The sequence below is a fragment of the Megalops cyprinoides genome, chromosome 6 (assembly GCF_013368585.1).
Source record: "Megalops cyprinoides isolate fMegCyp1 chromosome 6, fMegCyp1.pri, whole genome shotgun sequence".
Taxonomy (NCBI): domain Eukaryota; kingdom Metazoa; phylum Chordata; class Actinopteri; order Elopiformes; family Megalopidae; genus Megalops; species Megalops cyprinoides.
The window spans coordinates 31,237,501-31,265,116 of NC_050588.1; the positions used below are offsets into that span (position 1 = coordinate 31,237,501).

Below are 27,616 nucleotides of genomic sequence, written 5' to 3' on the forward strand. Positions count from 1 at the left end.
CAGAGAGCTACACAACTGCAGAGAAGAGAGAACAAGAGAAAGAGGGAAACAGAAAGGCCCTTGCTCCATTCTTCATATGCCCAAGAGAGGTTACGTCACATCAGAACACAAGTTTTCTCAGCAATAAAGAGCGAAACTTCAATCCAGGCAAATAAGAGCGTTTTGGCTGTGGAAAAAAGCAATGGGCACATTGATTGATGGGAACATACTGTACGTTAAAGGAATATGAGTCACAGTCTCCCTCTAGTGGTGGAAAAAGGTGTTAATGTGACTGTGACAAATTCAGCCTGCAGTTTTCCCCCTCCTCCCTCACCCAGAGCCTATTTGCAAGTATCTATAAATAGATAAGAATATTATACTGATGTTTCTTTATTTTGTGACTATACACACATTGACCATATCACTGAATCTTTGTTTATGTGTCAGGTTACGTGGGTAATTTCTCTGAGTAAATTCTTTACACTGCACACACAAACACACACACACACACACACACACACACACACACACACACACACACACACATCACACGATTCCTCACCACAAACAACATTTCACACATGTTTTGCGTCCATCACAGTCTGAACATGTTTATTTATAAACTGGTAAAATATAATACATTTATATAAAAACATAGAAAACAGTACACAAAAATATATCACTTGGCTTTCTTGTATAGATGTAGTAAATGCTACTATTATTGCTTTTGTTACTATATTTACTGTTCTTTTGCCAGCAAAAAAGTTTGATTGAACTGTGAAAGATATCAAAACACACAAATACAAAATCCACAAAAGTTATGGTTATATAAAAAAAGGAAATGTGACCTTTATACATAAGATTTATTACATTCTATGCAACAACATAATCAAACCATTTGCACATCATTTTAACTGTAGTTATCATTAGTGTTTTGTAAATGTATATTTTATGTGCATCGTTTTTTTTTTTTGTTTCTATTGTCAATTCAAATCATCTTTGGTTGGCCAAGCACAGGAGATAACCCGACTGAGCGAGACATGAAAATTAGTCCACAGTTGTGAAACACACCTCTTCCCAGTTCAGACCGAAAAGATGAACGACAGCCAAAGCTTGCGGTATACCAGATTTCAGGGTTGTAATTACCAATAGTGATCTGGAGATATCATCTCGTATGACAGTGGGGTGGAATTCATTTGCCACGCATACTGGATTGAAGGAAGGCAGTGGGGAAGACTCAGCAGTGCACTGCCAGGCAGAGCTGGCTGTGTGTTTTCGAACCCTGAGGTCACTCGTGACCTGTCTTTCCATCAAGTCTCCTCCATACATCCCATAATACGGAGATCCGCTCCCGGAAGCGGTGCTGCAGTTGCCGTGGGTGCTGAAGTTGCTCGCTCCTTATGATTGACATCACTGGCTGTGGTTCAGGAGTCAAGGGCAACCATTGTCTGGGTCTCCTGAGGGGGATTCCTGAAGGCATTACAGCTAACAACCGGATAACACCTGCATAACAGGCAATTCGATTTCCTTCTAAATTGAAAGACCAGAGAGTCTTAATACTATTTCAGCGTTTTGAGCAAACCCTTTTACAATGAGGGTTGCGTACTTTCATTGAGAACAAGTCAATTAAAAAAAAAGGTAAATACTGCCATACTCTAATGTGAGAACAGGAAACAGGTGGGTGCTGGGACTGTACAGTTCACCATAAACCCTTTCTCTCCTGTGGCATCTCCCCTTTGTCGCAGCGTTTACGGTTGTGTTTCGCATAGATCATTTAGGACGCAGGCCACAGTCAGTGGCCCTAGAGGGCAAAGGCACTTTATTCTCACTTGATTGATCCAAATACAGTCCAGGATGAACAGCTTAATGGATAATCATAAACTCAAAGGGGGTGAACAGAATTCTCCTTTTTTCTTATACATATCCTTTGCCTACAGCTCTTTATTTCAAATGATCCTAAGTCTGGTGCACTTCAATCTATAAACTGCTGTCATAACGGCGTATATTTCAGTCAGTATTATGCCACTGTGGTTATACAAGAGTTCACAGAGTCAAAAACAGTTTCTGTACCTCTACATGCACTTCTAGACAAACAGCATGTCCCTTTGTCAGGTCTTCTGTGCTTCTCTTTCAGGACTGTGAAAGATTTCAAAATCCAGTCCCCCCTTGACTGGACGTGTAGTTCATGGAGTAATTACTCTCTTCACTGTCAGCATCGTCATATACACAGCATATATAAATGTTTTCCTTATTTACATCACATGTAAACTTTCAGTACCGTTGTTTGCTTTCTGCTGCAATGGTGAGTATGCCACTGTTAGTGAACCGCAACACTTGCGGGTGGGGCCCTCAGGAAAGAGTCTGGAAACTGAAGCAGGGGATCAGCTGCGCTTTCTGAACAGCACCGATGAGCAGACTCTGACCCACGGGCCTCAGTACGTGAATGTTCAACAGGCACCTTTGGTTTAACTAGAAGGCAGTGGGCTTTTATCATACTCCTGTGTCCATCTGTCCTGACTGAGTCCGTGGTCTGGGCTGCACCCTCCTGTCTAGGACAGGGTGTTGAGATACTTGTTCTCCCCGGCCAGGGAGGTGAGCATGGAGGTCATGTCACCTACGGCCATGTTGGAGAGCCCGGCGGGCAGGGAGAGGGAGGTCTGCGGGGTGGTGAGGCGTGAGGAGCTCTGCGACTGGGACGGGTGCTGGCCCGGGAGGGGCTGCAGGGGGCTGAAGGAGGCCGGGTCGGGGTCGTCGATGATGGCGGCGAAGTCGATCTGCGCATTCTCCAGGTCCAGGTTGTCCAGCGCGTTGGACATGGGCGCCGGCTCTGGGTACGCAAGGGACGCGGACTTGGCCCCGGTCTCCAGGGGCCCCATGTGCTGCTGGCTCAGGCAGGGCCCCGACTGGGCGTCCTGGTGCGAGTGCTGCTTCTCCAGGTCGGGGTGCATGTGGATCTGGCCGGAGTAGTACATGGCGCTGTTAGCGGGGGGAAGCATTTCGGAATGAGGCTGCTGCTGGTGCTGCACTGGAGGCAGACGGACCCCTCTCCTGGCGGGACTGGCGGCGGAGTGTCCCGGGCTGAGGTGGGGCGGGCTGGACAGGTACCCCCCACCTGGCTGCTGCTGCTGCTGCGAGAGGCTGTTCTGGCGACTGAGCGGCTTCCGCCCCTGCGGTGGTCGAGGGGCGACCATGTCCATACCGTAGCAGGGGCCCGCCAGGCCCAGCAGCGGGTCTTTCGGCTGCACCGAGCCCGGGCCTCCGTTGTGCGCGGGGGGACTCATGAGGTTCTGGTTGGGGTAGCCCGGGTAGCCGCTGCCGGAGTAGAGGTTCTGGGCCGGGTGCTGGTGGTGTGGGCTGTGCTGCATCATGGCCGCCTGCCCCTCCATCTCCATGCCGTCTGCGAGGCCGGGCTGCTGGCCGGGCTTCCCGGAGACGCTCATGTCCGCCGCCCGCTGCTCCTGCTGCTCCCACATCAGAGCCTGCTGGGACTGCACGTAGTTCCTCACCATCATCTCCTTCACCTGCATCATGGGCGTCTGGGACCGCCGGCCGTCGCCCAGGGGGGACCCGGCGCACCCCAGGCTCAGCCCCCCGGCGCTGGGGAAGGAGCCCTGCTGCTGCTGCTGGGGTGTCTGGGGGTCCATCTGGCCCTGGAAGTCACAGCTGGCGTTGGTGGACCTCAGCATCACCTGGCTGGCCTGCTGCTGGGCGTAGCCCTGCGGGGACAGGGGTACGGGAGGCTGGTGGGGGTGCTGCTGGTGGTGCTGCTTCATGTTCTGGCACTGGTTCGGGGCCCCGAGGGAAGGGTGGTACTGCTGCTCCGGCTTGATGGCCAGCTTCTGGACGCCACCCGGGTTGCTGTTGAACAGGCCCTGCTGGCTGAAGTGCACCCGTGATGGCAGCTGCATCCCCTGGCCCTGGTACTGCATCCCCTCCTGCGGCCCGTGGGGGCTCTGAATCTGGCTGGCCACGCCAGGCTGGCTGTGCTCCCCCCATGGCCCCCCCACGGGCTCCCCGGCCTGCCCCAGGCTCGGGTAGTGGGGGCCAGAGGGGCTGAGCTGGCAGGCGCTCATGCTGTACTCGGCCTGCTGCAGCAGGCTGCTGGCCTCGGCCTGGCCCAGCTGGCCCCCCCCTCCCGCCCCCATGTTCCCGCTCTGGCCCTGGTAGTGTCCCTGCATCCCTTGCACCTGGTAGGCCTGCTCAGGGTAGCCCAGGCTCTCGTGGCCCGGAGAGAGTTGCGCTGGCGCCCCCTGGTGGTGAGCGTGGTGCTGGTACCCCATATAGGCCCTGTGGCCTGGCGGCATCATGGACTCCTCGCGGCCCTCAGCACCGCCTTGCGGCTCCATGGCCATGGCCTCCATCATGACGTTCTCGGTGATGCTGGGCGGCCGCGGGGAGTACATGTGGCGGGCGATGTTGGCGTCGGAGCCGCAGTGTGGCAGCGATACAGTGGCGTTGCGCCGGCCCATGGCCGCCACATTGTTGAGGCTGTTGAAGCGCTGCACCTTAGGCAGGGACTGGGGCTCGGCACCGGATCGGACCGGGTCGCTGGCCCGCCGCGCACCATTCCCGGGGGCCTGGTGGGGGTAGATGATGCCCGTGCCGTACTCGGTGTTGGCACTGTGCCGACGAGCGGCCCCCTGCTGCAGGAACGGGGGCAGGGGCTGGCCGTGGTACTCGCTCAGGAACCCGCCCATCCGTCTCGGGGTCCCCGGCTGCTCCATGTTGGGCAGGGGTGTGGGAGGGGGCCCGCCGGTGGCGGCTGCGTATTTGGCCTTCAGGCTGTACTGCTGCGCTGGGGTGAGGCTGGGGAGACCCGGCAGCCCCCCTCCCCCGCGGCACGACCCCGCCCTGCGCCCCGTCTCTGGGGAGAGGGGGTGTCCTCCTCCTCCTCCTTGGTCCTGGCCCAGGATGGTCTGGGGATGACCGCCTCCCCCGCCCATCTGGGACACCTCGCTGGAGCGGCGGCTGGACAGGTAGGGCGAGACCATGGAGGAGCGCCGGCTCACGGTGTAGGCGGAGCTCAGGCTGCTGGTGCCGCTGCCCCGCCTGTCGTTCGGGGGACAGGGCCCGCCCCCTACGCCACCCCCTAGCTCTGGATTGGACAGCTCCATCACACGCCGGTTTGACAGCATGGGCGATGGGGCACACATTCCCAGCATCTCCCCGGAAGCTGCGCAGAAGGAGGAATTATTATTGTTTGTGTCCTTGGTGGATTTCCCACGATTTGAGTTGAAGTGATTACATTACATTACATTACATTGCATTATTGGCATTTAGCAGACATTCTTATCCAGGGCTCCTATCCATAGGTTACAGTTCCACAAGTTATCCATTTACACAGCTGGATATTAACTGAGGCAATTCTGAGTTAAGTACCTTGCCCAAGGGTACAGCAGCAATGCCCCAGAGGGGAATTCCAATGGAACCTGCAACCCTTCAGTTATGAGCTCTGCTCCTTACCACTATGCTACACTGCTGTGTTATGTTATGGTATGTATTACATTTGCAGCTATTCATTTTTAATTTTAATTATATTGTGATGACATCATAAAGCAATGCCTCACGTTGATAGTTTAAAACAGGTCAGGTCATCCTGGTAATGTGTGCCGTGTTTCCACACCTGTGAGCGCAGGAAGCTTGCTGCCGCCCGTGCCGTTGCGTCCGGGGGGTGTGGGCCGGCGGATGTGCTTCAGCTTGTCGATCTTCAGGTTCTCCAGCCTCTTGAGAGCCTGGGCCGACATGCCCATCCCTGTGGTCCCCACGCCGCCCCCAGCGTCGCCCCCTCCGGCCCCCCCGTCCTCCAGCGCCGTCAGGTCCTCCAGGCTGCCGCCCGCATTGGCGTTCATCTCCACGCCACTGTCATTGTTGTTGGCGCTCCCTAGTGGTGATCGCTCGCTGCTGCAGGATGACTGGCCGCCAGGGCTGGGCTGGGATTTCTGAGGAGTGAAAGAGAGAGAGAGAGAGAAATCCAGTCATTTACTTTAACGTGTGAAATGCACATACAGATGAATAGAACTGCACCTTAAATATATGTCATTTGCCTGCATATTACTTTTCTGAGAGTATTTATCATGGTCTGGGTTCTCTAAAATTACACGAGTATACTGTAAAATGTTCTTATTGCTGACACACTCATAATGTCTTCTACCAGTTTCATGCAATGTGCTATTACTGATGAGCCTATCTCTGATGTACTGCCAAGAGCCAGCCGAATCCTGGACTCACCAACACTGTCTCAGGGGCGAGCAGTTTACAGTCCTCCCGGCGACTCTCCTCCTTCTCCAGGTGCATTTCTGACCCTTGGCCAGAAGGGGGCAGCACAGACCCAGGAGGCCGAGGGCCAGTATCCCCGCGATGCTTCTTGGTGATGTGAGCCTCAGGGCCGTGCACGGTCTTGACGTGCTTGCGCAGAGAGCTGGGATCCGTGTAGCGCTTGGTGCAGCCCGGGATTTTGCACACGTAAGGTTTCTGCAGGGGACAGATGATAACCTTTTTGTTCAAACTTTGCTATGACATACAACAGTGAAGCATTTGAGATGCAGAAAAATCTTTCCAGCTTCAAATAACGCTCTTTAAGAGGACCACTGCTGCTGATCAATACAGTGCGACTTTAGCAGTGGCGGAACTTTGCTTGAGTGACTTTATATTGCATAGCCATTAGAAAGAACAGTAACCATATATGTATGGGACACTTCATATGTACTATTTCATATGCAGAATTACATATTATTATTACTATTATTATCCCAATAATACAACTAATAACAATAACAATATGTGCCATAACTTTATGACTCTAGACTTTAGCTACTATTGATAACAGAATGGCATACATTATGTATGCCAAGTAACACTATTTTGATTAAATTACTGTTCTTAGTATTATTAGCAGTAGTAAGAACAATGCAAATAATATTTATATTTACTGTAGACTTTTCACTCTGTACATATCTTCCACTTTATCAGCAAATTTATCCAAGAAAATACGGTTCTTCCTCACTTGATGGCAGTGTATACTCGTATGAGCCATCTTACTCTCCTCACTGTCACCCCTGCATGTCTTCATCCCAAAACGAAGATGCAATCCCATCATATCCTTTCCCTCTTATGCGCTTGTTTAAGGACATTACATTATTGGCATTTAGTAGACGCTCTTATCCAGAGCAACTTACATATGTTACAGGTTTTTACAATGTTATCCATTAATACAGCTGGATATTTACTGAGGCAATTGTGGGTTAAGTACCTTGCCCAAGGGTACAGCAGCAATGCCCCAGTGGGGAATCAAACCAGCAACCTTTAGTTTAGTTAGTCAGTCCTGCTCATTAACCACTCTGCTACACTGCCGCCCACCATTACAACTGCACTGATACTGATCATTAGATAAAAACGTTTGTTTGCAGGTTGCCTATACAGAGTCTCCTGGCGCATGTGGCTGAGGGGTGTCTCAGCGTGTCAGCACCTCGTTGGAGTGCGTGCGGTTCTGGTGCTTGGCGCGGTCGGAGGCGTTGGAGAAGGCCTTGTTGCAGCCTTCGTGCTCACAGACGTAAGGCTTCTCCCCCGTGTGCGAGCGCAGGTGCGTCTTGAGGTTCTCCAGGCGCGAGTACGCCTTGTTACAGCCCTCAAACTGGGGAAAAAGAAAAAGGACACCATACAGCTCTCCGACTCAAAGTGCAACACAGATTTCATAACAGTCCTCAGACAGAAATGCAGAATTGCAAACAAATACACAGACAGAGACTTGAACCTTGAACAGAATATTGGGACAGTTGTGAAATGGGAAAATGGGCTGTGATAGTCAAGTTTAGTTAACTTTAAAAAAGTTGACTTTAGGTAACTGGTTCAGTGACACTCCGGTCAAAGTATCTGTACAGACTAATACCGCAGACTAATGTACTGTCTAGGGGAGTACTTACAGATCAAGCTACAGTGTGCTGTATAAATTCAACTGAAGATTAGACACAGCTTTCATCATTCAAGATGAAGAGTTATAAGTTTTTATGGCCTTTGGGTGTAAGGGTATAAAGATGGAGATGGAGGTGCTCCGGCATGCTGATAAAGGGGAGCTGATACTGGGAGGAACAATAAAGCCTGAAAACAGAGGGAGGAAGGCAGAGGAGAAGATGGAGGAGAAAGAGGTAGAGACAGAGGTGGAGATAGATGTGGAGACAGTGGAGGAGATACAGGAAGATAGAGGGGCAGACAAAAGAGGAGGTGGACAGAGAGATAGAGGTGGAGACAGAGAGGGCACATGGAGGAGCTAATAGAGGAGGCAGACAGAGAGATAGAGCTGGGGACAGAGGAGGAGATGTAAAGGGATAGAAAGGGAGACAGAGGTGGAGACAGGAGAAAACAGAGGTGGTGACAGAGGGGAAACGGGGACTCACAGTGCACTTGTGTGGCTTCTCGCCCGTGTGTCTGCGCATGTGCACTACCAGCATGTACTGGGCCTTGAAGGGTCGCTGCTCCCGGGAGCAGTCCTGCCAGTGGCACACGAACTCCTTCTTCTCCCCGTGGATGTGCTCATTGTTGATGTGCTGTGGGAGAGAGCAGCGCTACATTACCATCCCACCCATGAGGGCGTGCATCTCGGTCCCACGCAGACGCCTGCTGGCCTCTTTCACTCTCTTTTTGTTAATTGTTTAATTCTTTTGTTTATTTGTTATCTTGTTTATCTCTTAAATTTTTACTTAAAATCTAATTTTTAAGTTTTGGCTTCAGATAAATTTCACTTTATTTGCATGATCTAGTCCCACAAACCATGTTCTTCAGCACTGCAAAACATTCTGGCCATTTTTCCTTTTTTGTAATGGGGACCAGCGAATGACTTGGCTGGTTCTCTTCAGACCCAGCGCACTTCCTGCAGTGGTTAATCCACACAGGTGTGAATTGCGGCGCTGCTTGCTGTGCTTGCCTGCAGCGCCCCCTTCCCTCTCCCCCTCTCACGTGCACAAGCTGCTCCTGCGTGTCGAACTCCTTGCTGCAACTCTCCCAGTGGCAGTTGGTCTCATAGATGGCCTCGGGCTCTGGCTTTCCGTCCTCTTTGTCCAGGTCCTCGCGCCCTTCCAGCAGCCCCAGGAGGGGGTCCTGTGGCAGCAGCACAACATGGCGGACTTAGGAGGCAGACGGGACAATATGGAGGATACAACGGCAAAATGTCTAACGTACAGTGCAAACATGTACTGGTAGAAATGCATCGACAGCAATGGATACACACATATACATACAGTACCAGTCAAAAGTTTGGACACACCAGATTAAGATAATGGGAAACACGCATTCGAAGATATTTTGATCTAAAGACTTATGCTTAAATGCTTGAAATTTGTTCATATATTTGTTTAGACAAATATAAATAGTGAAGTCGATGCTTATGTGTGAATTTCCACAAAATTTCCACAAAATTCTTAATTTAAAAAAATTGGCTACTTTGAATAATCTAAAATATAAAATAGCTTTAATTTGTTTATCCCTTTTTGGTCACTGCTGAACTTAATTTGTGTTATTTCATAGTTTTGATGTTTTTACTATTATCTTAAAATGTGTAAAATAGTAAAAATAAAGAAAAACCCTTCTATGAGTAGGTCTGTCCAAACTTTTGATTGGTACAGTCTACACATTCCCGCACACATGTAGAAACACGTACACACATTGCAAAAATGGGGTATATGTATTAAACAAGTCTTGTGGAAGATGGGATAACACACAAATAAACAGTTCACATTTACACAGTGAACTGGCCTGTGCTACAGGCCATTTTTGTCCATCCCAGGTTACCTGTGTTCCGGTGGAGGAGGGACTGGCGACGTCTCCTTCTGACCTTTCCTCCAGACCCTTCACACTGAGGCTGTCCATCACGCTGCCCAGCACCGGCTCCGTCTTCATCTGCGCACAGTGAGTTTAACACACACACACTCAGCCATGGGCTTTCATTCGCACTCACTTACTCATTCACAGCTGGAGCTAAAACCAAGCTGGTTACTGCAGGTTACCGTGGGCAACTCTACAGAAGAATCACTTAGACCCATGTCATGTCACACATAAAAGTCTCACTCTGTAACACGAGCTGACGTGTGAATCTGGTCTCTTTTTAACTGCTGTGAGGGAAGGGGGGAGGCATTTTGTAAACGGTGGTCTTACGTGGCAGTGTTTTGGGGGAGCGTGGAGCCGGGGATTGTGGGGCACCAGACGTGGAGAAGGTGCATGGCAGGGTCCAGGGGGGTGTCCCAGGGGTGTCCCACCGCCATACATATTGCCCTGGGGTCTGGACTGGTAGTTCATTGAGCTGGAGTACCCCATTGATGGACTGCATGAGAGCAGAGAGAGGAGAAGCAGGGTTTGCAGTAGGCTGTAGACGTGAGTAGTAGAGCCACTGTACATTTAAGTAAGGTCCTTAACCTGAATTGATTCAGTAGTTATCCATTTATATGAATGGACGATATGCATGTAAGCATGTAATTTCTTCTGCTGAGTAAAGGTTATAAATTGAAAATTTTGAAGAGCAGTGGCAGAGATTCATAAAATCGCATTCAATAACCCTTATCATGAGCCGGAACTCAATTACCAAAACATGTAACCCAGTGACTTGCTTAGTTGCCACTTAAGCAAACAATGTAGCCATTTTGAAGAAATTATGAGTTTGGCAGGTAGTTTAATATCAGCAAAATTTGGTTTGATTCCTTCTGGTTTATGTCAGTAAGTGCGTAAGGCCTGTTACTTGGCTAACGAAGCCTCCAAGTTCCTTTATAACAAAGTAAGAACATATTTTAATAATTAAATGAAATATATTGTTTTCAAAACTTACCAGAAACCAGTGCTAATGTAATTGCAGTTTAACTAAATGCAGTGTAGAACGCAGAACGCAGAGCTGTGCCGAGTCTTACCTCATGGCCCCGACAGACAGGTGACCGTAGGAGCCGTTCCCGCTGGGGCCGCAGCGCGAGTTGACGAAGGCCACCAGGGAGTTGGGCGAAGTGCGGATGACGGTCTGCAGGTCCACGCTGGCGTCGGACAGCGGAGAGATGGACAGCGCTCTCTTCTTGCTCAGCTTCAGCATGGAGCGAGGGGTTGAGAACCGCGAGCCTGGAGGACAGGAGAGAGACAGAGCGGCGGCGAGAGAGGGAAAGCGGGAGAGAGAGAGAGAGAGAGAGGGAGAGAGAGGGCTGAGGTGATTACAGACTGAACAGGAAACGGTGGCAGTTTTTGGCCGATGATGTCATTGGTTCGACCGTGTCTCCTCTTACCGTCACCTGTTCCAATATGTTCCTGGCCGTGCTGACCGTGGGAGAAGCTGTGGTGGGACGACATCAGATTGTTCTGGCTGCAGTAGGTGGATCCATTGCCTCCTGGTAGGTGCACATACGCAGTGTCAAAATCATGTGATCAAGGGCACATACACAGAAAATCCACACAGCTTGGCAAAAGGAAAAAGCGCATTAGTTATAACCAAGGGTAACCTCACCCTCAGTAGGGGGCATGCCCCGATGTCCCAGCATGCCGTGCGGAGGATGCCCATGGGGGGGGCGCATGTAAGGATCCATGCAGGGGCCAGGGGTCATGTTGGGGGTTAGGGGGTTGTACATGGCTCTGCTGTCAGGGGGCTGGCCGTTGTGATGTGGTGGGCGGAGCGCAGAGACATCAACGTAACTTCCCGATGGGGTCAGGCTGCACGCGCAAGCATGGAGAAACAAGTTCAGAATAAATCCGCTCAGCCGCAATGTTCACTGCTGTCCAGCAGATGGCGATCACAGTCTTTCTCAGGATCGCTGATGCACTCAGGGACCGTGTCAGTGCCGGGACGCTAGCTGCGGTTTTTGTGGAGGAAAAGGGAGCCTCCTCAAAATCCACTACTTTTGCATCAAATCTCAGTTTGCCTGGGACGATCTGCGGTGTGCTCTTCCTCTGGGCTTCTCTCACCTCTTCCTCACCTTTCCCCTCCTTCGCCTCCTTCCGTGCTTCCTGTACATCTCTCACCCTTTCAGTAACTCAAAGAGGAGCCTTCCCTGTGTTCCCCCCCTCCCCCTCCCCTCTTTACGCTTCACCTTTTCGTAGTTTCACCACCCCCTTATTTTTCCCCACACAAACTTCACCTTTACTTAATCCACTGTTCCTGTTCCCACACTGGTCCCTCCCTCCTTCCCTCTCTCTCTCTCTCTCTCTCTCTCTCTCTCTCTATCCCTAACTCTCTCTCTCTCTCTCTCTGTGGAAGGGTAACCTGAGTGGAGAGCAGTCAGTCATGCAGAGCGGAGCACAGTGCACTGGGGCCTGGTCAGCCTGTAATTAGCAGCTGTCAGAGAGAGAGGGGCTGACAGTACTCTCAACCTGGGTGGCATTCAGGGGAGTGGGAGGGGAAGGAGGAGGAGAGAGGGGGGCTGAGCTGGCTATCTCCACAACAATTGCAACTGCAGAACCTGGGCTCTGGCAGTCAGAGAATGTAAGGGGCGGGGGTAATGCTGTCTTTTAGCTCTCTAAACCGGACTCTAATTAAAGTTAAGTTCAAGTTAAAAAAAGAGTAAGGAAAAGAAATAATTCACAAATCTTTATGTCAGCCAAATAATTCACAAATCTTTATGTAAACCATATCCTCTGCCGGATATAATTAGAGTACTGAAGAATAGGTGGTTTAGGGCACAGTTTGTTGGGTGAGGGACAGAGAGACAACATTAAAGCCAGAAAAAGTGTTCTTTAGAAACACAAAAAAAAAAAAACAAAAATACTTTTATGAAACACTGTAAATTAGAGTTGTGTGCTGTTTAAAAAAATGGAAAAGGGAAATTTTTTACTGTTATTTTGTTTGAATTTATTCTTACTTTATCGCACATAATTGGGACTTTGGGATGTTGTCATGATTTATTCTGAAAGATGGAAGGGAAGGAGGGCGGGTCTTATATGATCACATCCCAAAATTCTCTGGCCACACCGAGTACCTTCTGTCATGCTAATAAAGGGATCCATGAAACCGTTAATCAGCTGAGTACTTTGAGGGAGAGGGGAGCGGGTGTCAGCGCTGGTCCTACCCTCTGGACGGCTGGTTGGGTGCAGACTCGTACTGATACAGCCCCTGATGTGGCTGCATGTCCACTGGCATTGGCGCTCAGAACCCTGGGATAGCACCTTCAGACCCTGGAGGAATAAAAACAACCATCAGAGGATAACCATCACAGGTTAATCCCATCAGCCATCATAGGCTAATCCCTTATTAAACACAACAAGTGGCTTCATCAGGCTGCAGCAGGGACTTCACAGGCCCAGCGTTGGTTCCCCACAGCCAACTAATGTGCACACAAATCCGTTTAGTGCAATAACTCACACATACAGGTGAACTACAACACAGGACCTCATTTAGAATGGCCTCTTTGAGGTTGACCACAAGTCTAAGTACACAGGGACCCAGGCTGTAAAGCACTCTGTCAAGGCACACAGGACCGATTTATAGGAACTAAAATGGACGGCAAGAGAAAGAGACCAGCGGCCTTTTACTGGAGCAAAGAAAGAGTGAGGGAGAGGAGGCGTGTGGTTTGGCACTATCACACCGGGGGCAAGTGGTGAGGAAAACAAATAAAACAACAAGAGGAAAAGGAGCAAACAGCCCTCGGGAGAATCTGGTGAGGGATGGAACCGGCGGAGAGGAGGAAGGCTGCTTAATGACAGAAGAGCGAGCAGAAACCGTGGGCCTGTGGTCGCCCTGATCTCTCTCAGTGAAAGAGGGTAAGAGAGAGCGAGAGAGAGAGAGAGGGTACAATTCACACCTGAAAACCACATGACACCAGCTCATTACAAACAGCTACATTTCCGCTGGACGTTGAACAAGGAGAGGCTGTGAAATCTTGGATGCTTAAAGGTGCAATTAGCTTGCTGTAATGTATAGTGAAAGAAAGGACATCATCACTTTTTGCCCGTGGGGTGGGAGAGGGGGAGATATACACAGCTTACATGTATAAAGGAATATGCTGTAACGATTATGCACAACAGACTGTACGTGTTTGTTTCTAACTGGCATTGCATGATGGATGACAACTGGTAAGGATGTATCCTACAGTTACACTGAGAGGGTGTGGATATGTGCTTTTGAAACAGTAGCAGCTTAAACTAGCTGTGGAGTGGTTATCAGGGCCAGTGTGTGCATTTAAGAGCCCCTGATAGCATGAAGATTCCCTGTAACGTTTTTTGCAGTCAGCGGTCCTGCAACCTTCTGTGTCCAGCGTCAAGCTCAGATGCGTGCCTGCGAAGGAGAGCAGAAGGACTAAAGAGAGACCTCCGACTACACCCCAGCTGTCCAGCCCAATAAATACCTTGATGGGGGTCCCCACGCTTCTGACACAGAGTGCCACACCTGTTAGAGGCCGGGAGTGGAGGGGGTGGGGGGGGGTGAACAGTGGAAATAGCGGAAAAAGCGTCTGTCGGAGAATGTGCGTATGTGTCAGACACACTGCACTGTGTCAAACACGCTAACACGTAAGCATACTAGATCACGTATCTATGCAACTTAGAGTAAGCATGTAAGAGAGTGCATGTGTGTGAGGCGGTATATGTGTGTGCTTGACAGTGTATATTAACGGAGGATGTGTGTGTATGTGTGAGATATTATATGAGTATGACAGTGTAAACAGAATAAGAGGCAGACAGCAGGTGTGAAGGAAAGTATACACACAAAGGGAGAGAGTGCAGTATGTGTCTGAGTGAGTGAACATGTAAAACACAGTGTATATAAGCAAAAGTGAGTGTGTAATATGTGTATGAGTGTATACAGTATAAGGAGAGAGCATGTGTGTGTGTTAGAGTAAATATGCAGAGACAGAGAAGAGTATGTGTGAGAGAGTATGTGTTGGTGCAGACTATATATATAATCGGGAGAGCGTGGCTACATTCCAATAACCAATGCCATTCATCACTCTATCCTTGATAGCAGTTTGTGAATAGCATGACATCATTCTAGCCTAGTCTATACTTGACTGGGAAAGGAATTGCAAAAGACTGAAGCAAAAAGGGTTTAATTTGGGACACTAAAGAAAGTGCCTTCAAAACAACTCTTTACAAAAATATATCTTTCAGAGAACTAGACACGCCTTTTAATGTCACCAAAGCAGTTACACTTGTGAATTGACCTCTCTGCCATTGTACTACTTACACTATCATTAGCTTCCATTAGCTTGCCATTGACATGGACATTCATACAATAGGTTTCAATTCGCAGCAACTACTGAGATATTAGAATCTAGCCCTGAGGTTTGGTGTAGAGTAGACTGCCGACTCAATCTGAGAGAGCAATACTGAGGGACAGTGGGACTGCCTTCGGGATAGCAATGGTTTTACTTAAGGCTCCTAAAAAATAGTAACTGCTGGCTGAAGTAAGTAAACACCAGTTAGTGGGTGAGCCCAGAACCTGTATGGGAATGACAGTGTATGAGTGTATGTCAGTGAGAGGGAGAGATACACAGTATGTGACATTGTTTGACCGCATTTGAGAGACTGGATAAGTGGGACAGTATGTGTATGTAATGGTGTATGTATGCTGTAAGTGAGAGTGCGTAAGTGAGAGAAATGTATGTGCACCGGGGTGTGTATGTGCGTATCAGACTGTATGCCAATGAGAGAGAGAGAGTAAGCGCATAAGAGATTACTGTAAGTGAGAGCATGTGTTTCAGAAAGAGAGAAAATGTGTTTGTGTGTTGCTTTTACAGGTGCAGTGGTCTTGGTTTTCTCTGTTTTGGATCAGAATGAATGAGAAACATGGGCCTCCTGCAGGAACCAGATCACTGCAATTTTGTGTTTTGGGGGGGAGGTGGGGTACTGAAAAAGATGTAGAGGCACAGTTTTCCCCTTAGCTGAAGGAAAAACAGGCACAGCACTGAGGAACTCTGGACTCCCGTTCGCTGAGTCCATGCAAAACCCTACCTATGGCTAAAGCACTGTCTCATCTTCTGCCACCAGAACTGTGGATTCGTCATATCTTTACTGGAGTCACAGCCTGGCGGCAAACCTCTCATACTGAACCCTTCATATTGAATCCTCGCCCAATTAGAGCCCCTAAAACTACTGAACCATCATGGCAACAGTTACCGCTATTGCTGCTGCTACAATTCACACCCGCTGGAGCGTTTAAAAAGCAAGAACGCGGGGCTGCCACACCGCCACAGTGCACTGTGACACACGGCTTCAAATTCAATGCTTTAATCATGTAAAGAGACTGAGGACTTCTTCTTCCATTACATCATTTTGACAGACTCAGACCCTCAGTGACTCAGCCGTGCAGCAAGTGGTCTACTCTTTTTTTCTTTTTTTTTTTCTTTCTTTCTTTGTTGTCTCAAGGTTTTGGAAAACCTCGTCGGAGCTGCGTCCTGTGAGGGGCTCCAGCTGCCCCTCCCTCCAGAAAGATCCCCTCGGTGGACATCACAGCAGCAGGCCGGTGGCTTCACGCTGGTCTCTTGAAATATGGCCGCTCTCCCTCCTGCTCTGACACTGTAACACTAAACTGGATCACACGGTGTGGCCCCCCGTAACAGGGGGCCACTTTGAGACGAGCCCCGTTCTCGTTTCTTAATCCGGCATCTCTGGACCTCTACAGAACATCTGCAACGTTGAGGGAACGGGAACAGCCTCAGCGTTAACGCACGGACGCGCTCGCTCACACACTGACACGTGCACAAAAAGAATGCATAAAAAGTATCTAAACTAGCCAAGGGTTATACACACTCATCTGAAAGTATTTTGTTTCTCTCCCTCCCCTTTCCCTCTCCCTCTCTCCCTCTCTTCCCCCTCCCTCCGCTCATTCCTGCTCCCGCGACCTCCCCCCCCCCTCCCCCGCCTCCCTCCCTCCCTCCCTTGTGGAGCAGCAGTTCGAGGTGGGTGTTCTGGGGCTGTTATGACTCGAGAGACGATAATGGCGGCTATAATGTAGCCAGCCGTTCCTGATGTGGCTGGGCCTGTGGGGGATACTGCTGTGTTTCAGCCAGGGAGAGGGAGAGAGGGAGGGGAGGGCCCGGCCCAGGACTGGGGCCTGGCCAACCACAGCCAGCTCCTGCCTCCCCCCCCCCCCTTTTTTTTTCAATCCTGTTGTTTTTCTTTAGTGGTACGCTTGTTTTTAAATTCTCTCTCTGTTTTTTTAACCCCCAGCTCATACTCCTCTTGCCACCCCTCATCCATCTACTGTAACCCCCCATTCTTATGGCCATCCCTGCAAAACCCCCTAGCCACTCCCTCAATGAATTCCTCTCAGTTGCTGGGATAGAAACATATGAATCTTAGCGGTCCCCATGTCCTAGAGGTATCAGTAATTGTAGTCTTTGCCCTTTAATAACTGCATATAATCATGTGTTTTTTTTCCTTTAGCAACATGGTTCAAAACCATTACATGTTATTAGCATGCAAGTTAACAGTCTCACTAAAAATGCCAAAAGCCAGACCATGTAGATGTAGCTCGCTCTTTTGCAACACCACACATAAAAAGCAGAAAAAATATTCAAACCAGGTCTACAAGGCTGTTTTCCATAAACATGAAATTTTATGAAGATGTGTTGCGCAAATGTTGTTTACACATGGTCAAAAAGCACCACAGAAATGTACGCCATCGGCCTCACCAAATGCAGCTACAAATGAAGGCCTTCAGCGGGGTTTATGGGAGAAACTGTTGAGCAGGATCACTCCCTTGCATGTCACTACAAACCATACCTGCCCCCAGCAACTTCTTTGATATAACACCAACCAGAGGTTGTCATAAGCAACAGGTGGCATATCTTTACACAGATCTGACAAGCAGCACCTTCAATCAAAATATAAATCTTATTGAAATAGAAATCCAAAGCCTCAGGGCCAATGCTGGAAGTTACTCTATACTTCAGGTCATTCTACACTCTGACATTACATTTTTGGCATCAGTAGATTCTCTTATCCAGAACAACTTACGTAGCTTACAATTTTTACATGTTATCCATTTATACAGCTGGATATTTACTGAGGCAATTCTGGGTTAAGTACCTTGCCCACGGGTACAGCTGCAGTGTCCAAGCAGGCATTCTAACCAGCAACCTTTTAGTTACAAGCCATTCTCCTTACCACTATGCTACAATTCCATCCACCCTAAACTGAAGGTAACGCTAGCGCTCACCCAGAACACCTCATCTTCCTCTGTCTGCACAGGCAGCTTGTCGTACAGCCGCCTCCCGCAGCCGTGAACCCCTGGATAAATAACTGAATGAATTGTTGATCCCTTATTTCCACACAGGCTGAGTGTGTGATGACAGGTGCGGCTACTTGTCGCGGTTTACCCGCTGCGAAAGTACACCTGTCACCCCCGTGTCACCTGTCTGAGGAGCACGGGATGGGGTCACAGCGCAAATCCCGCAAGGTGCGGCAAAGGAACTTTAAGCGCGCAGAACAATTCTGTGCAACAAAGCGATTTAGCAAAACGATCAGTAGACCATGCCCTTTCCAAACCTTTCCTGTTTCCTTCCCTCGACAACCACAGGTTCAAACACTGCCCCTTAAGCACATCCAAAAATATAATATATAAATCAGTGGAGCTTAAATACTTTTTCCTGGGATCCAGGATCCAGGAATCAAAGGGTCCTTGCCCTGTCATCAAGCATCGCAAAAGTAATTTAAATATGTCAGAAATAAACATTTTATATAAATCATTTTAAGATCAATTTGAGGCAACTCAGTTACTCTTAAAAGCCTGAAACAAATGCTTATCATCTGTGATGAGCCAGACATGCTATACTTACATTGTTGATTGCCTGTTTCACTTAATATTTATGTAACCTTTATACAGTATACATTACATATGTTAATATTTATGTAATTGAATTACCAAAGGATCTGACATAGTGTTTGAGAGGCCAAACATACACTATATGGACAAAAGTATTTGGCCACACCTGTTTTTCAGGGTTTGGGCTAGGCCCCTTATCTCCAGTGAAGGGCAATCTTAATGCTTCAGCATACCAAGACATTTTGGACAATGCTATGCTTCCAAGTTTGTGGCAACAGTTTGGGGAAGGCCCTTTTCTATTCCAACATGACTGTGCCCCAGTGCACAAAGCAAGGACTATAAAGACATGGCATGATGAGTTCGGTGTGGAAGAACTTGACTGGCCCGCACAGAGCCCGGATCTCAACCCATCCAGCACCTTTGGAATGAACTGGAACGGAGATTGCGAGCCAGGCCTTCTCGTCCAACATTAGTGCCTGACTTCATAAATGCTCTATAGAATGAATGGGCACAAATTCCCACAGAAACACTCCAAAATCTTGTGGAAAGCCTTCCAAGAAGAGTGGAAGCTGTTATAGCTGCAAAAGGGGGACCAACTCCATATTAAAGTATATGTATTTGAATACAATGTCATTACAGTCCCTGTTGGTGTAATGGTCAGGCATCAGAATACTTTTGTCCATATAGTGTATTTTGTGCATCAATATTGTCTGATGCACAGTGGTGATGGTAATCGTTTCATGCTTTTTCCCTTGTAGGCAATGCTGTTTTTTGGAATAAACTCTTCTACACTAGGCACATCTCACCATGGCAACCTTTGCATTGTGTGTAGGGATGCTGAGGTGAGATGAATGCAATCCTCCGACACACTTGTACACAGCCAATGGCAATTTTTTCACAGTACAAGCACAACACACAGCACATTACAGTGGAGTGGGCACTCATTGAAGAACAGACACTACTCTGATGATATCACACTTGCATCATACGGGCACCTGGTAAATCACAGAGAGCCAAAACCACTGTCCTAGTCATTGCCAGCAGATGACAAGGATGGTTTTCAACCTGGGCCATAGAGCTAGCCTGTGTCCAAAGTGAATGCCTTGCTGACTGAGCCACTTGAGACCCGGGTGATGGTAATAATTAAGATTTTAGAATTTTCATTAATTAAGACAATTACTGAATCCCACTTTATTTCACAGTACAGTACAAACCTCTCTCTTTCCTCTTTAGTAAATGAACCCCACAATATTTGTCAAAATGGACACACCAAACATACGTCACACAAATTCCTGCTCGCTCCACGCGGTACGTCCAACCAAAAACTTTCCTTGGACTTGATTTTGTCATCGAACAGCGCTATCCACCTCACGGACCAAACGGTTGGCGCAGACATGTGTGTTTGTTTACTTTGTGGGTATATGAGGCTGTCCAAAGCTAGGGTATGGCAGAGAGAAACATCTGCAGATAATAATAAGAGAGAGAGAGAGAGAGGAGGGGAGAGAGGGAGAGAGAGCACTGCAGATCAGAGTTCTCTTTGATGACAGTAAATCTGGTGTTAGTAGCAGTTGCGGGAAATGTTTCATGGCTCTCGTCCCCCCTTCTCCCTGAGCTCTGCTACCTTACCCCCTTTTTTCCTACATTCACCCACCATTTTACCACCTTCCTCCCGCTGCAGTCCCTCTCTTCTTCCCTCTCCTGCTCTCCAGACCGCCCACCCACCCACCATCCCGTGCATACCTGTGGTTTCCTGTCCTCTCCCTCTCTCTCTCCCCTTCTTTCCCTCACCACTAGTTCTTTCCTTTCTCCACCTCTTCTTTCTTTCCCCTCGCCCTCCCCTCTACCTTCAGCTGCTCCTTCCATTCTATTCCCTGCTAGGTAAAATTAGAAATCGTCCTCTCTATCTTTTCCTCTGTGCTCCGAGTCAGGTTGGTACTGCCCAAACCACAAGCATCTCTTTGAAGTCCGCTTTAAGAGAGGAAGGGGTGAAGCAAGAGGGGAGAGAGGGAAGGAGGAGGGGATACAGGCACCAGTGAATCACACAGCTGGCCAACAGCTGTAGCACACAGCGAACAGCTCCAAATAAACTACCAAAAAAAAAAAGAGAGAAAACACCGAAAAGAGCTCCGTCGCCATAAATCCAAAATCTGCACACCTCCCTTCATCTTCACCCAGTGTTTTTTGACCCTTTCTGGCCCCCCTCCTCCCTTCACCTCTTCCTCTGTCTCCTCCCCTCCACCCATTTCACCCCAGGTCACTGCTGTCACTTTCCATCATGGCCTCACTCACTGTCAGTCCGCTGTGCAGACCCACGGCGCTCTCCGACAAGCAGACAGACTCCGGAGCTGCCGCATAACAGCTGTGAATGACGGTCAGCAAAACCAAATGCCAACCCCTGTAATTCAGACAAAACCACCATTATTAGAGGAAACATTATCATCGCAATAATCCTGGGTGGGCAGTGGCTGTTTTTCCACTGTGATTATATTTAGCAGAGCTCATGCCATTTTTAACTATTGAGAAAGGTAATGAGACCGTGAGAGGGCAGGGGAAATGAGTGCGTTACAGATATTCCGTACCGCTGCAGAGGAAATGGGGGAACACCGCATGGGAGAGGAGGACACAATCTGAAAAAACACAGAGAACTCTGTGGAGCCCAGAGGGGGCAATGCCGAGACGAGTGCACCGCTGTGCTTCCGGATGAAAACACACACACACACACGCACACACACACACACGCACGCACACGCACGCACACGCGCACGCACATGCACACACACACACGCGCACGCACATGCACACACACACACACGCACGCACACGCACGCACACGCACACACACACGCACACACACACACACACACACACACACACACACACACACACGCACATGCACACACACATGCACACACACATGCACACACACGCACACACACACACGTGCGTGCTTATCCAGAGTAACGGACATAGCTTACAGTCTTCACATATTGTAAGGATATTTACTGACACAATCAGGGGTAACTACCTTGCATAAGTGTACAAGAGCAAGACCTCACCTTGGAATTTAACCAGAAACCTTTGGGGTCATTACCATTACGCCACTGTTGCCTCCCAGCATACACACACACACACACACACACACACACACAGACAAACATAGACACTCCCTCTCCATCGAAAAAAGGTCACATGCTTTATGTCATCTTATTACTCCACCCACTGGGTTATTAGTGCTCATCTGTCCATTCACACTGTAATGCAAATGGGTGCCTGAGACAGCTGACCAGCCTGGGAAGATGCTCCCGGGTCTGCCATTAGGAGAACCAAATGCCTGCTGGATTCCTGGGTTTTTCTGTAGCACGGTACTGATGATTGATGGAAATTAAAAAACAAATCAAAAACAAAACATTTCTGATGAAAAGAATATTCAGTAATTCCCATGAAAATCAGTAAATCACTGCCTAATTCTTCTCCTTGGACAAGCATTGACTGGATTTGCTGACATGTGAAGACTTGTTTTGTCAGATTGTTGTCAGTGGAGGAAGGGTGTGTGTGTGTGTGTGTGTGTGTGCGTAAGAAGATGCAAACTTGTGTCAGACACAGTATGCCACCCTGTTTATGGAAATGCCTCCCGTTCTGAGATGCCCTGTTCACACTCCTGAGCCCCTTCCTCACAGAGGAAATGGTGGTTCAAGGATTCCATTTATGAATCTAACAGAAGTTACAATAAAACAATAAAAAAACAATGATTGGTGTCATGCTACCACATCTCCTCTCTGTCTCTCTCTCTCAATTAAGTTTATAAATGTATACATCATATCACTTCTATCAGAAGAAGAAAGAAATAACAGCCCATAAAATATATATGCACAATAAATATCTGCTTCTTTTGGTATGGGTTCAATCAGAAAGGACTCCAATCCTCTGCACTGAGCAGTCACCCACACACACACACACACACACAAACACACACATGCACAGACGCACACACAGGCGCGCCACGGCTCCGCACGCTCTCACAATGTGTGGTCCCGCCTGTTCATAACTAATATAGCTCAGAAGTTTAATACACAGATGTGCGGAGAGGCCGGGCATCCGGTGCTGCATTAGCTTTTAATTCGACGAGAAACACTGAGCCGATGTTTGGGGCTTGGCGCATGACTCACCGCCTTGGCTCCGGCCCCTCGGAGCTGCCAGAACACATTCTCATGCGCGGGGAGGATGAAAAGTGGCCTGTCATGGGGATCTGACTGACTAAACAATGCCTTTTGCACATCACGGAGACGCCACATCAGTGGGCCTGCATGCGCAACATGGCCGTCGCAGCCGCCGCCATCGCCGCGGCGTGTGCATGTGTGCATGCCTGCCCGGCGCTGTTTCCATGCTGTGGAGTTGAGGCCGCGGAACTATGCCATGCCTGTGTGCATGTGCGCGTTCCTGGACCAGACAGCCCTCCCCTGAAAGCCCACTGTTCAAGCCTCCTGAAGTGTGAATCTAATACCCTGAGAGGAGATCAAGGCGAGCGGGCGAAGCTGATCGTCTGGCAGGCGACAAGATGAAAGCGTGTCGATGGTTCTGACCTCGCACGCCCACTGATAGCTCCAGCAGAGAACGTGGCAGTCCCTCCCAACACCCTCCCCTTGGCCTATCATCTGCGCCCCCCCCCCCTTCCCGCTACCTCGCCCGCCCAAATCTCTCTCCGACGGGGGACACCTGTGAGTAGCGCGGTGTGACCCCGCAGCTCCTCAGCCGTGCGGCTCTGTGTGAAAGCCATTGTTCCGCGGCTCCTAAATCCCAGAATGCCATTGCTGCTCCCCTTCCAAGCGGGGCCGGCGGGGATCACAACAGGGCTGTAATTAAGTGGAATTTACATAACTAAGAGGCAACAAATCACCTAATCAACTCTTCACAGAAAGACCCACTGGGGCCAAATGGCAGGGTTGATCTGGGGGAGACAGCTGGAGGAAAACGGGGGATATCATGGCCGACAATGTGCTAAAACCAGCAGCTCTTGACACAAGTGCTTGCAGACCCTCTTATGTAGATCTGCAATGAGGTGAACTGAACACTCTTCACCAACTGTTTCCAACACACAAGTGCCGGCTCTCCACTGATAGGCCTGAGTGATTTGATTAACAAAACATGTCCTGACCAACAGTTGTATCTATTATATCTGTTCTCATCACCTAGCTGTGGAATTTGTGTGTTGGCTTATATCCTGCAGTAAAAACTAATTCGTTCTCTGCCCATCACAGACACAGCCGATGCAATCCGATTTAGAGAAAATCTAATGAATTAGTGCCCTGAATGCTCACCACTAATGTGCACTTTTGGACAAAGGTTTGTCAGTACAAAGACAACTCAGTTGACAGGGACTGTCTGATAATATTAACTGCACACACTTCTGCTGTTATTGTAAGATCTGATGAACATTTATACATACACGAAAATGCAAGCATACACACACACTATACGGACTGGACTGGGGAAAAGACAGCACAGGGGAAAAAAAGAGAAGAAAAGAAAACTTTGCTCCCCCCGTTACTTCCCCCCAAAAAAGAAAACAGAGCGCTCAACATGAAATGGAAAAAAAAAAAAACTGGGAGTAGAAACCTGGCTATGCAATGACTGAGTCAAAGACTGTGTGTGGCATTCAGACCCTCCTCCTCTTCCAGAGAGGGGGAAGCGAGAGGGGGACAGAGAGAGAGCAAGGGAGGGAGAGAAAGAGAGAGAGAGACAGAGAGAGAGAGAGAGAGAGAGAGAGAGAGAGGGAGAGAGAGATCGCGAGACGAGAGCAGTGCGGTGGCCCATGCTTGAGCGCTCCTATTGAGAGATGAGAGAGACTGGGAGCTGCAAAGCTGGGGGGGTGGGGGTGGGTGCTGTTTCTCAGAGTATTGTCTGGCCTCATTAACGTGTGGTCTGCCGGGGGGTGGGGGGGGTGTGTGTGTGGGGGGTGTTCAATCCCATAATCCCTTGCGTTTTTGCAATCATTCAAATTCAGCTCAGGTGGAGAGTCAACACTGTGGCATGGGAGTGGACACTCCAACGTCCATCTCCTGCTGGCAGTCTGCATGCAACCCTCAGGTCCACCATGGTGTGGTGCAGCACAAAGGATTTGTGGATATTTCAGTATGGGTGGTAACTTGTTCTACGCAGTCGCTTATACAACATATCAGACTGTTAAAAAAATGAAAACACCATGGTGTGTTTGAGTCTCCTTCTTCTGGTTTAAGTACACTGCATCTGGGTTTGTCCCATGACACCAGTGTGACGCACTAGTCTTTCGCTTTACCCCATTCAGTCCTTCGATCTCTTACAAATAAAGGAATGTGAAAAACAACAAAGGCAACAATTCACTCTGTCTAATTTCAAACATTTCTCCTCGCTAAATGTGAACAAAACAGTGACGCAATGAGACGGCTTCTACCCTTTCGGGCTGCTTTTTACTCTCTCGCTCTTGAAAAAGAAGAAAGGGAGGAGGAATGGCTCAATAAATGAAAAGGTTAAACTCTCAGCCGTGGCCGTGGCCACTGCGGCAGCTGGGGGGGGGGCACCTGAAGAGGGGCAAACATTTACCCATAAGGAGGGGAGCAGAAAGGAGGGAAGAAAAAAATCAACAGTTAGCCCAAGAGCCCAGGGTCTTCTGTGAGTGCCGTGTAGGGCCCTTGGGAAGTTTGTCTTGTAATTGAGTCAATTGTTGACCTCCTGTTCGGCTTGCCTCTGTGCTTCTCGGGGAATAGCAGGAGGAATAATAAATGTTCTCTCTCTCTCCATCCATCTATCCCTCGCTCCAAGAACCCCCCCCCCATTCCCTGTTGTCTCAGGGGTAATTGTACTGTTACTCAAAGGCGGTGATTTAGGGAACTACTAGGGGATCTGCTGGGTACAAGAGAGGCTTACAATCTTTTCAGAGAAGACTTTTCTCTCTCTCTCTCTCTCTCCTCTCTAACTCTCCCGCGTTCTGTCTTTTTCATTCTTCTTTTGTTTGCACCGTGGGATGAATTTTAATCACCCTTCGACCCTCCGATCCAAACCCCCCCCCCCCCTCCCCCCAGCCCTTCTCCTTCCAGCCTTCCTGCTTCCAAACCCCTGCGTCCCCACTGTACGGTACCCCCCTCTCCATGCACACACACACCGGCTCCTCCACAGAGCTCCCCAGCATCCGCACCAAACCCCTCAAACACACAGGAGAGAGGACGGGACGCTCGAAAGCTCAGATATCTGTCAGACGAAACACCTGTACAGCCCAGACGAGGAACGAACTGAAATTGCCGACAATCCGCCAGAGCAAGGAGGTTTTGGTGCTAAACGGCATAAGGAGGGTCTTAGGGTGCCTCTTCTTTCGGACAAAGCCTCGTTTGCCCAGCAGCTTTAGCATTCTCTCCCCCATTGTGATGGCTCATCCTCTAAGACTGTAAACCCCATGGCCTTTCGGCAGACGGGGCCGGCGCTGAGTGTTTATTTCCAAGGCTGTCACTCCCCCGCAGCCTGCGCTGATACTCGCAGGACTTTCTTTATGAGGCCCTATTTTCCGTTTGCATCCACTCTCCCCTCAGTCTGCACACAGCTCACCACTCCTAAAACAGGCACCTGGCCTTAAACCGTGTCAGAGCACAGACGGTTCCCTCCGTCCCCGCTGCGGATTTGCAAGGAAAAAAAAAAACAAGGCCATTGTCTTCTGAAAGATCATTAGGCGGTAGTCCTGGTTTTTCAACTGTTTCTCAGTACAAGTTTGCAGCTGTTATCCTGTGTGTCAGGACCCTACGGTGTGTAAGCCAAGTCCTCGCCGGCCCCTCTGCCTCTCCCTCTCTCTGTCTTGTCTCTCTCTCCCCGTCGAGTGTTTGTTAGGAAATCCTGAGCAAACCGCCGCTGTTTGTTCTCTCTTTGTCAATGAGAGGTTTTTATAGACTTCCACTATTGACAATCGCACGACTTCTGTTGGCCTCGCACAGGCTGGATAACACTGTGCAAATATGTGTATGTACACACTCGCAATCTCTGACACACACAGACACAAGTACACCAGCGCCCGCAGACGCACGCGGCCCGAAAAAGGATGCGCCAAGCACACAGCTTATCTGCTCGCACAGCCTTGGTCCTGCTCTGGAAGTGCGTCACAACACCCGTCAGCCAGGAGGACACCAGCACAGTCACAACCTGCATCACACAGCTCAAATATCTCACAGAGGTGTTCACATGTGTCTGCTGCAACAGGAGTCAGTGTGGTTCGTGTTGTTTGTGAGTGGCTATGCAGCATTGAATAAAGGCAAGTCCAGGCCACCACACAGAATTCTGTGGTCAGAAATGGCCAACGGGGAAAGAGATAAGAGCATTCTCCGGGGGAACAACTTGAGCTAAATGCACAAGGGCTCAGCTGATGAAGAACAACTCAGTAGTGGGAGGTGGCCAGGAGGGAGATTGGGACAGATTGTCAATTAGCGTAACTTGGCTGTGACAGAGCTTGGGAGCAGAGCTGCCATTCATGTCAATGGGAGGATATCATGGGAGCCAGCAGGGGGCCCGGGCCTTGGCACAATGGGCCCCTGACCGGGCCGAAGCTCTTAATGCTGATGCTCCCATTTCACACATCATTTCAAAGCCTTATTACCCCCCTCCCAACAAAACAGCCCTCCCTCCGTGACTCTGATCACAGGCACATCACAATGGCGAGAAATCCTTTTGCGTTGGCCGCCGGGGACACCTTGTCATTGTGTATTGGGGGACAATGCTGACATCTCACTCCGGTAATAAACACTTCCTCTCTCTCCCCAGGGAGTGCCAGTCCTGATGCAGGGCAGGTGTCTCACAGCCGTCCCTTAATGGATCATTATCACCACAGCAGTGAAAAGGAGTGGACCCGCTAATCACACCTCAATACTGACAGAGCTGGGCTGTCTTTGACCTCACACTGAAATGACCTCTGTC

At 49.2% G+C, this 27,616-nt stretch overlaps 1 protein-coding gene across 3 annotated transcripts in view; it reads right to left on the bottom strand.

Moving 5' to 3' along the window:
- Positions 1 to 949: 949 nt before the first annotated feature.
- The window catches only part of gli1 (GLI family zinc finger 1), a 51,836-nt gene continuing 25,169 nt past the window's right edge, over positions 950 to 27,616 (bottom strand). For 2 of the 3 annotated variants that reach the window (XM_036531941.1, XM_036531942.1), the window contains exons 2-13: positions 12,999 to 13,104; positions 11,444 to 11,646; positions 11,226 to 11,327; positions 10,866 to 11,064; positions 10,123 to 10,288; positions 9,760 to 9,867; positions 8,929 to 9,069; positions 8,370 to 8,519; positions 7,445 to 7,609; positions 6,208 to 6,450; positions 5,603 to 5,918; positions 950 to 5,152 (exon numbers count right to left, since the gene is read on the bottom strand). In XM_036531941.1, coding sequence (XP_036387834.1) covers positions 2,529 to 5,152; positions 5,603 to 5,918; positions 6,208 to 6,450; positions 7,445 to 7,609; positions 8,370 to 8,519; positions 8,929 to 9,069; positions 9,760 to 9,867; positions 10,123 to 10,288; positions 10,866 to 11,064; positions 11,226 to 11,327; positions 11,444 to 11,646; positions 12,999 to 13,069 — 4,488 coding nt within the window. In that variant the 5' untranslated portion in view covers positions 13,070 to 13,104 and the 3' untranslated portion in view covers positions 950 to 2,528. The remainder of the gene's footprint in view (positions 5,153 to 5,602; positions 5,919 to 6,207; positions 6,451 to 7,444; positions 7,610 to 8,369; positions 8,520 to 8,928; positions 9,070 to 9,759; positions 9,868 to 10,122; positions 10,289 to 10,865; positions 11,065 to 11,225; positions 11,328 to 11,443; positions 11,647 to 12,998; positions 13,105 to 27,616) is intronic. The other variant, XM_036531943.1, reaches the window with a different exon arrangement.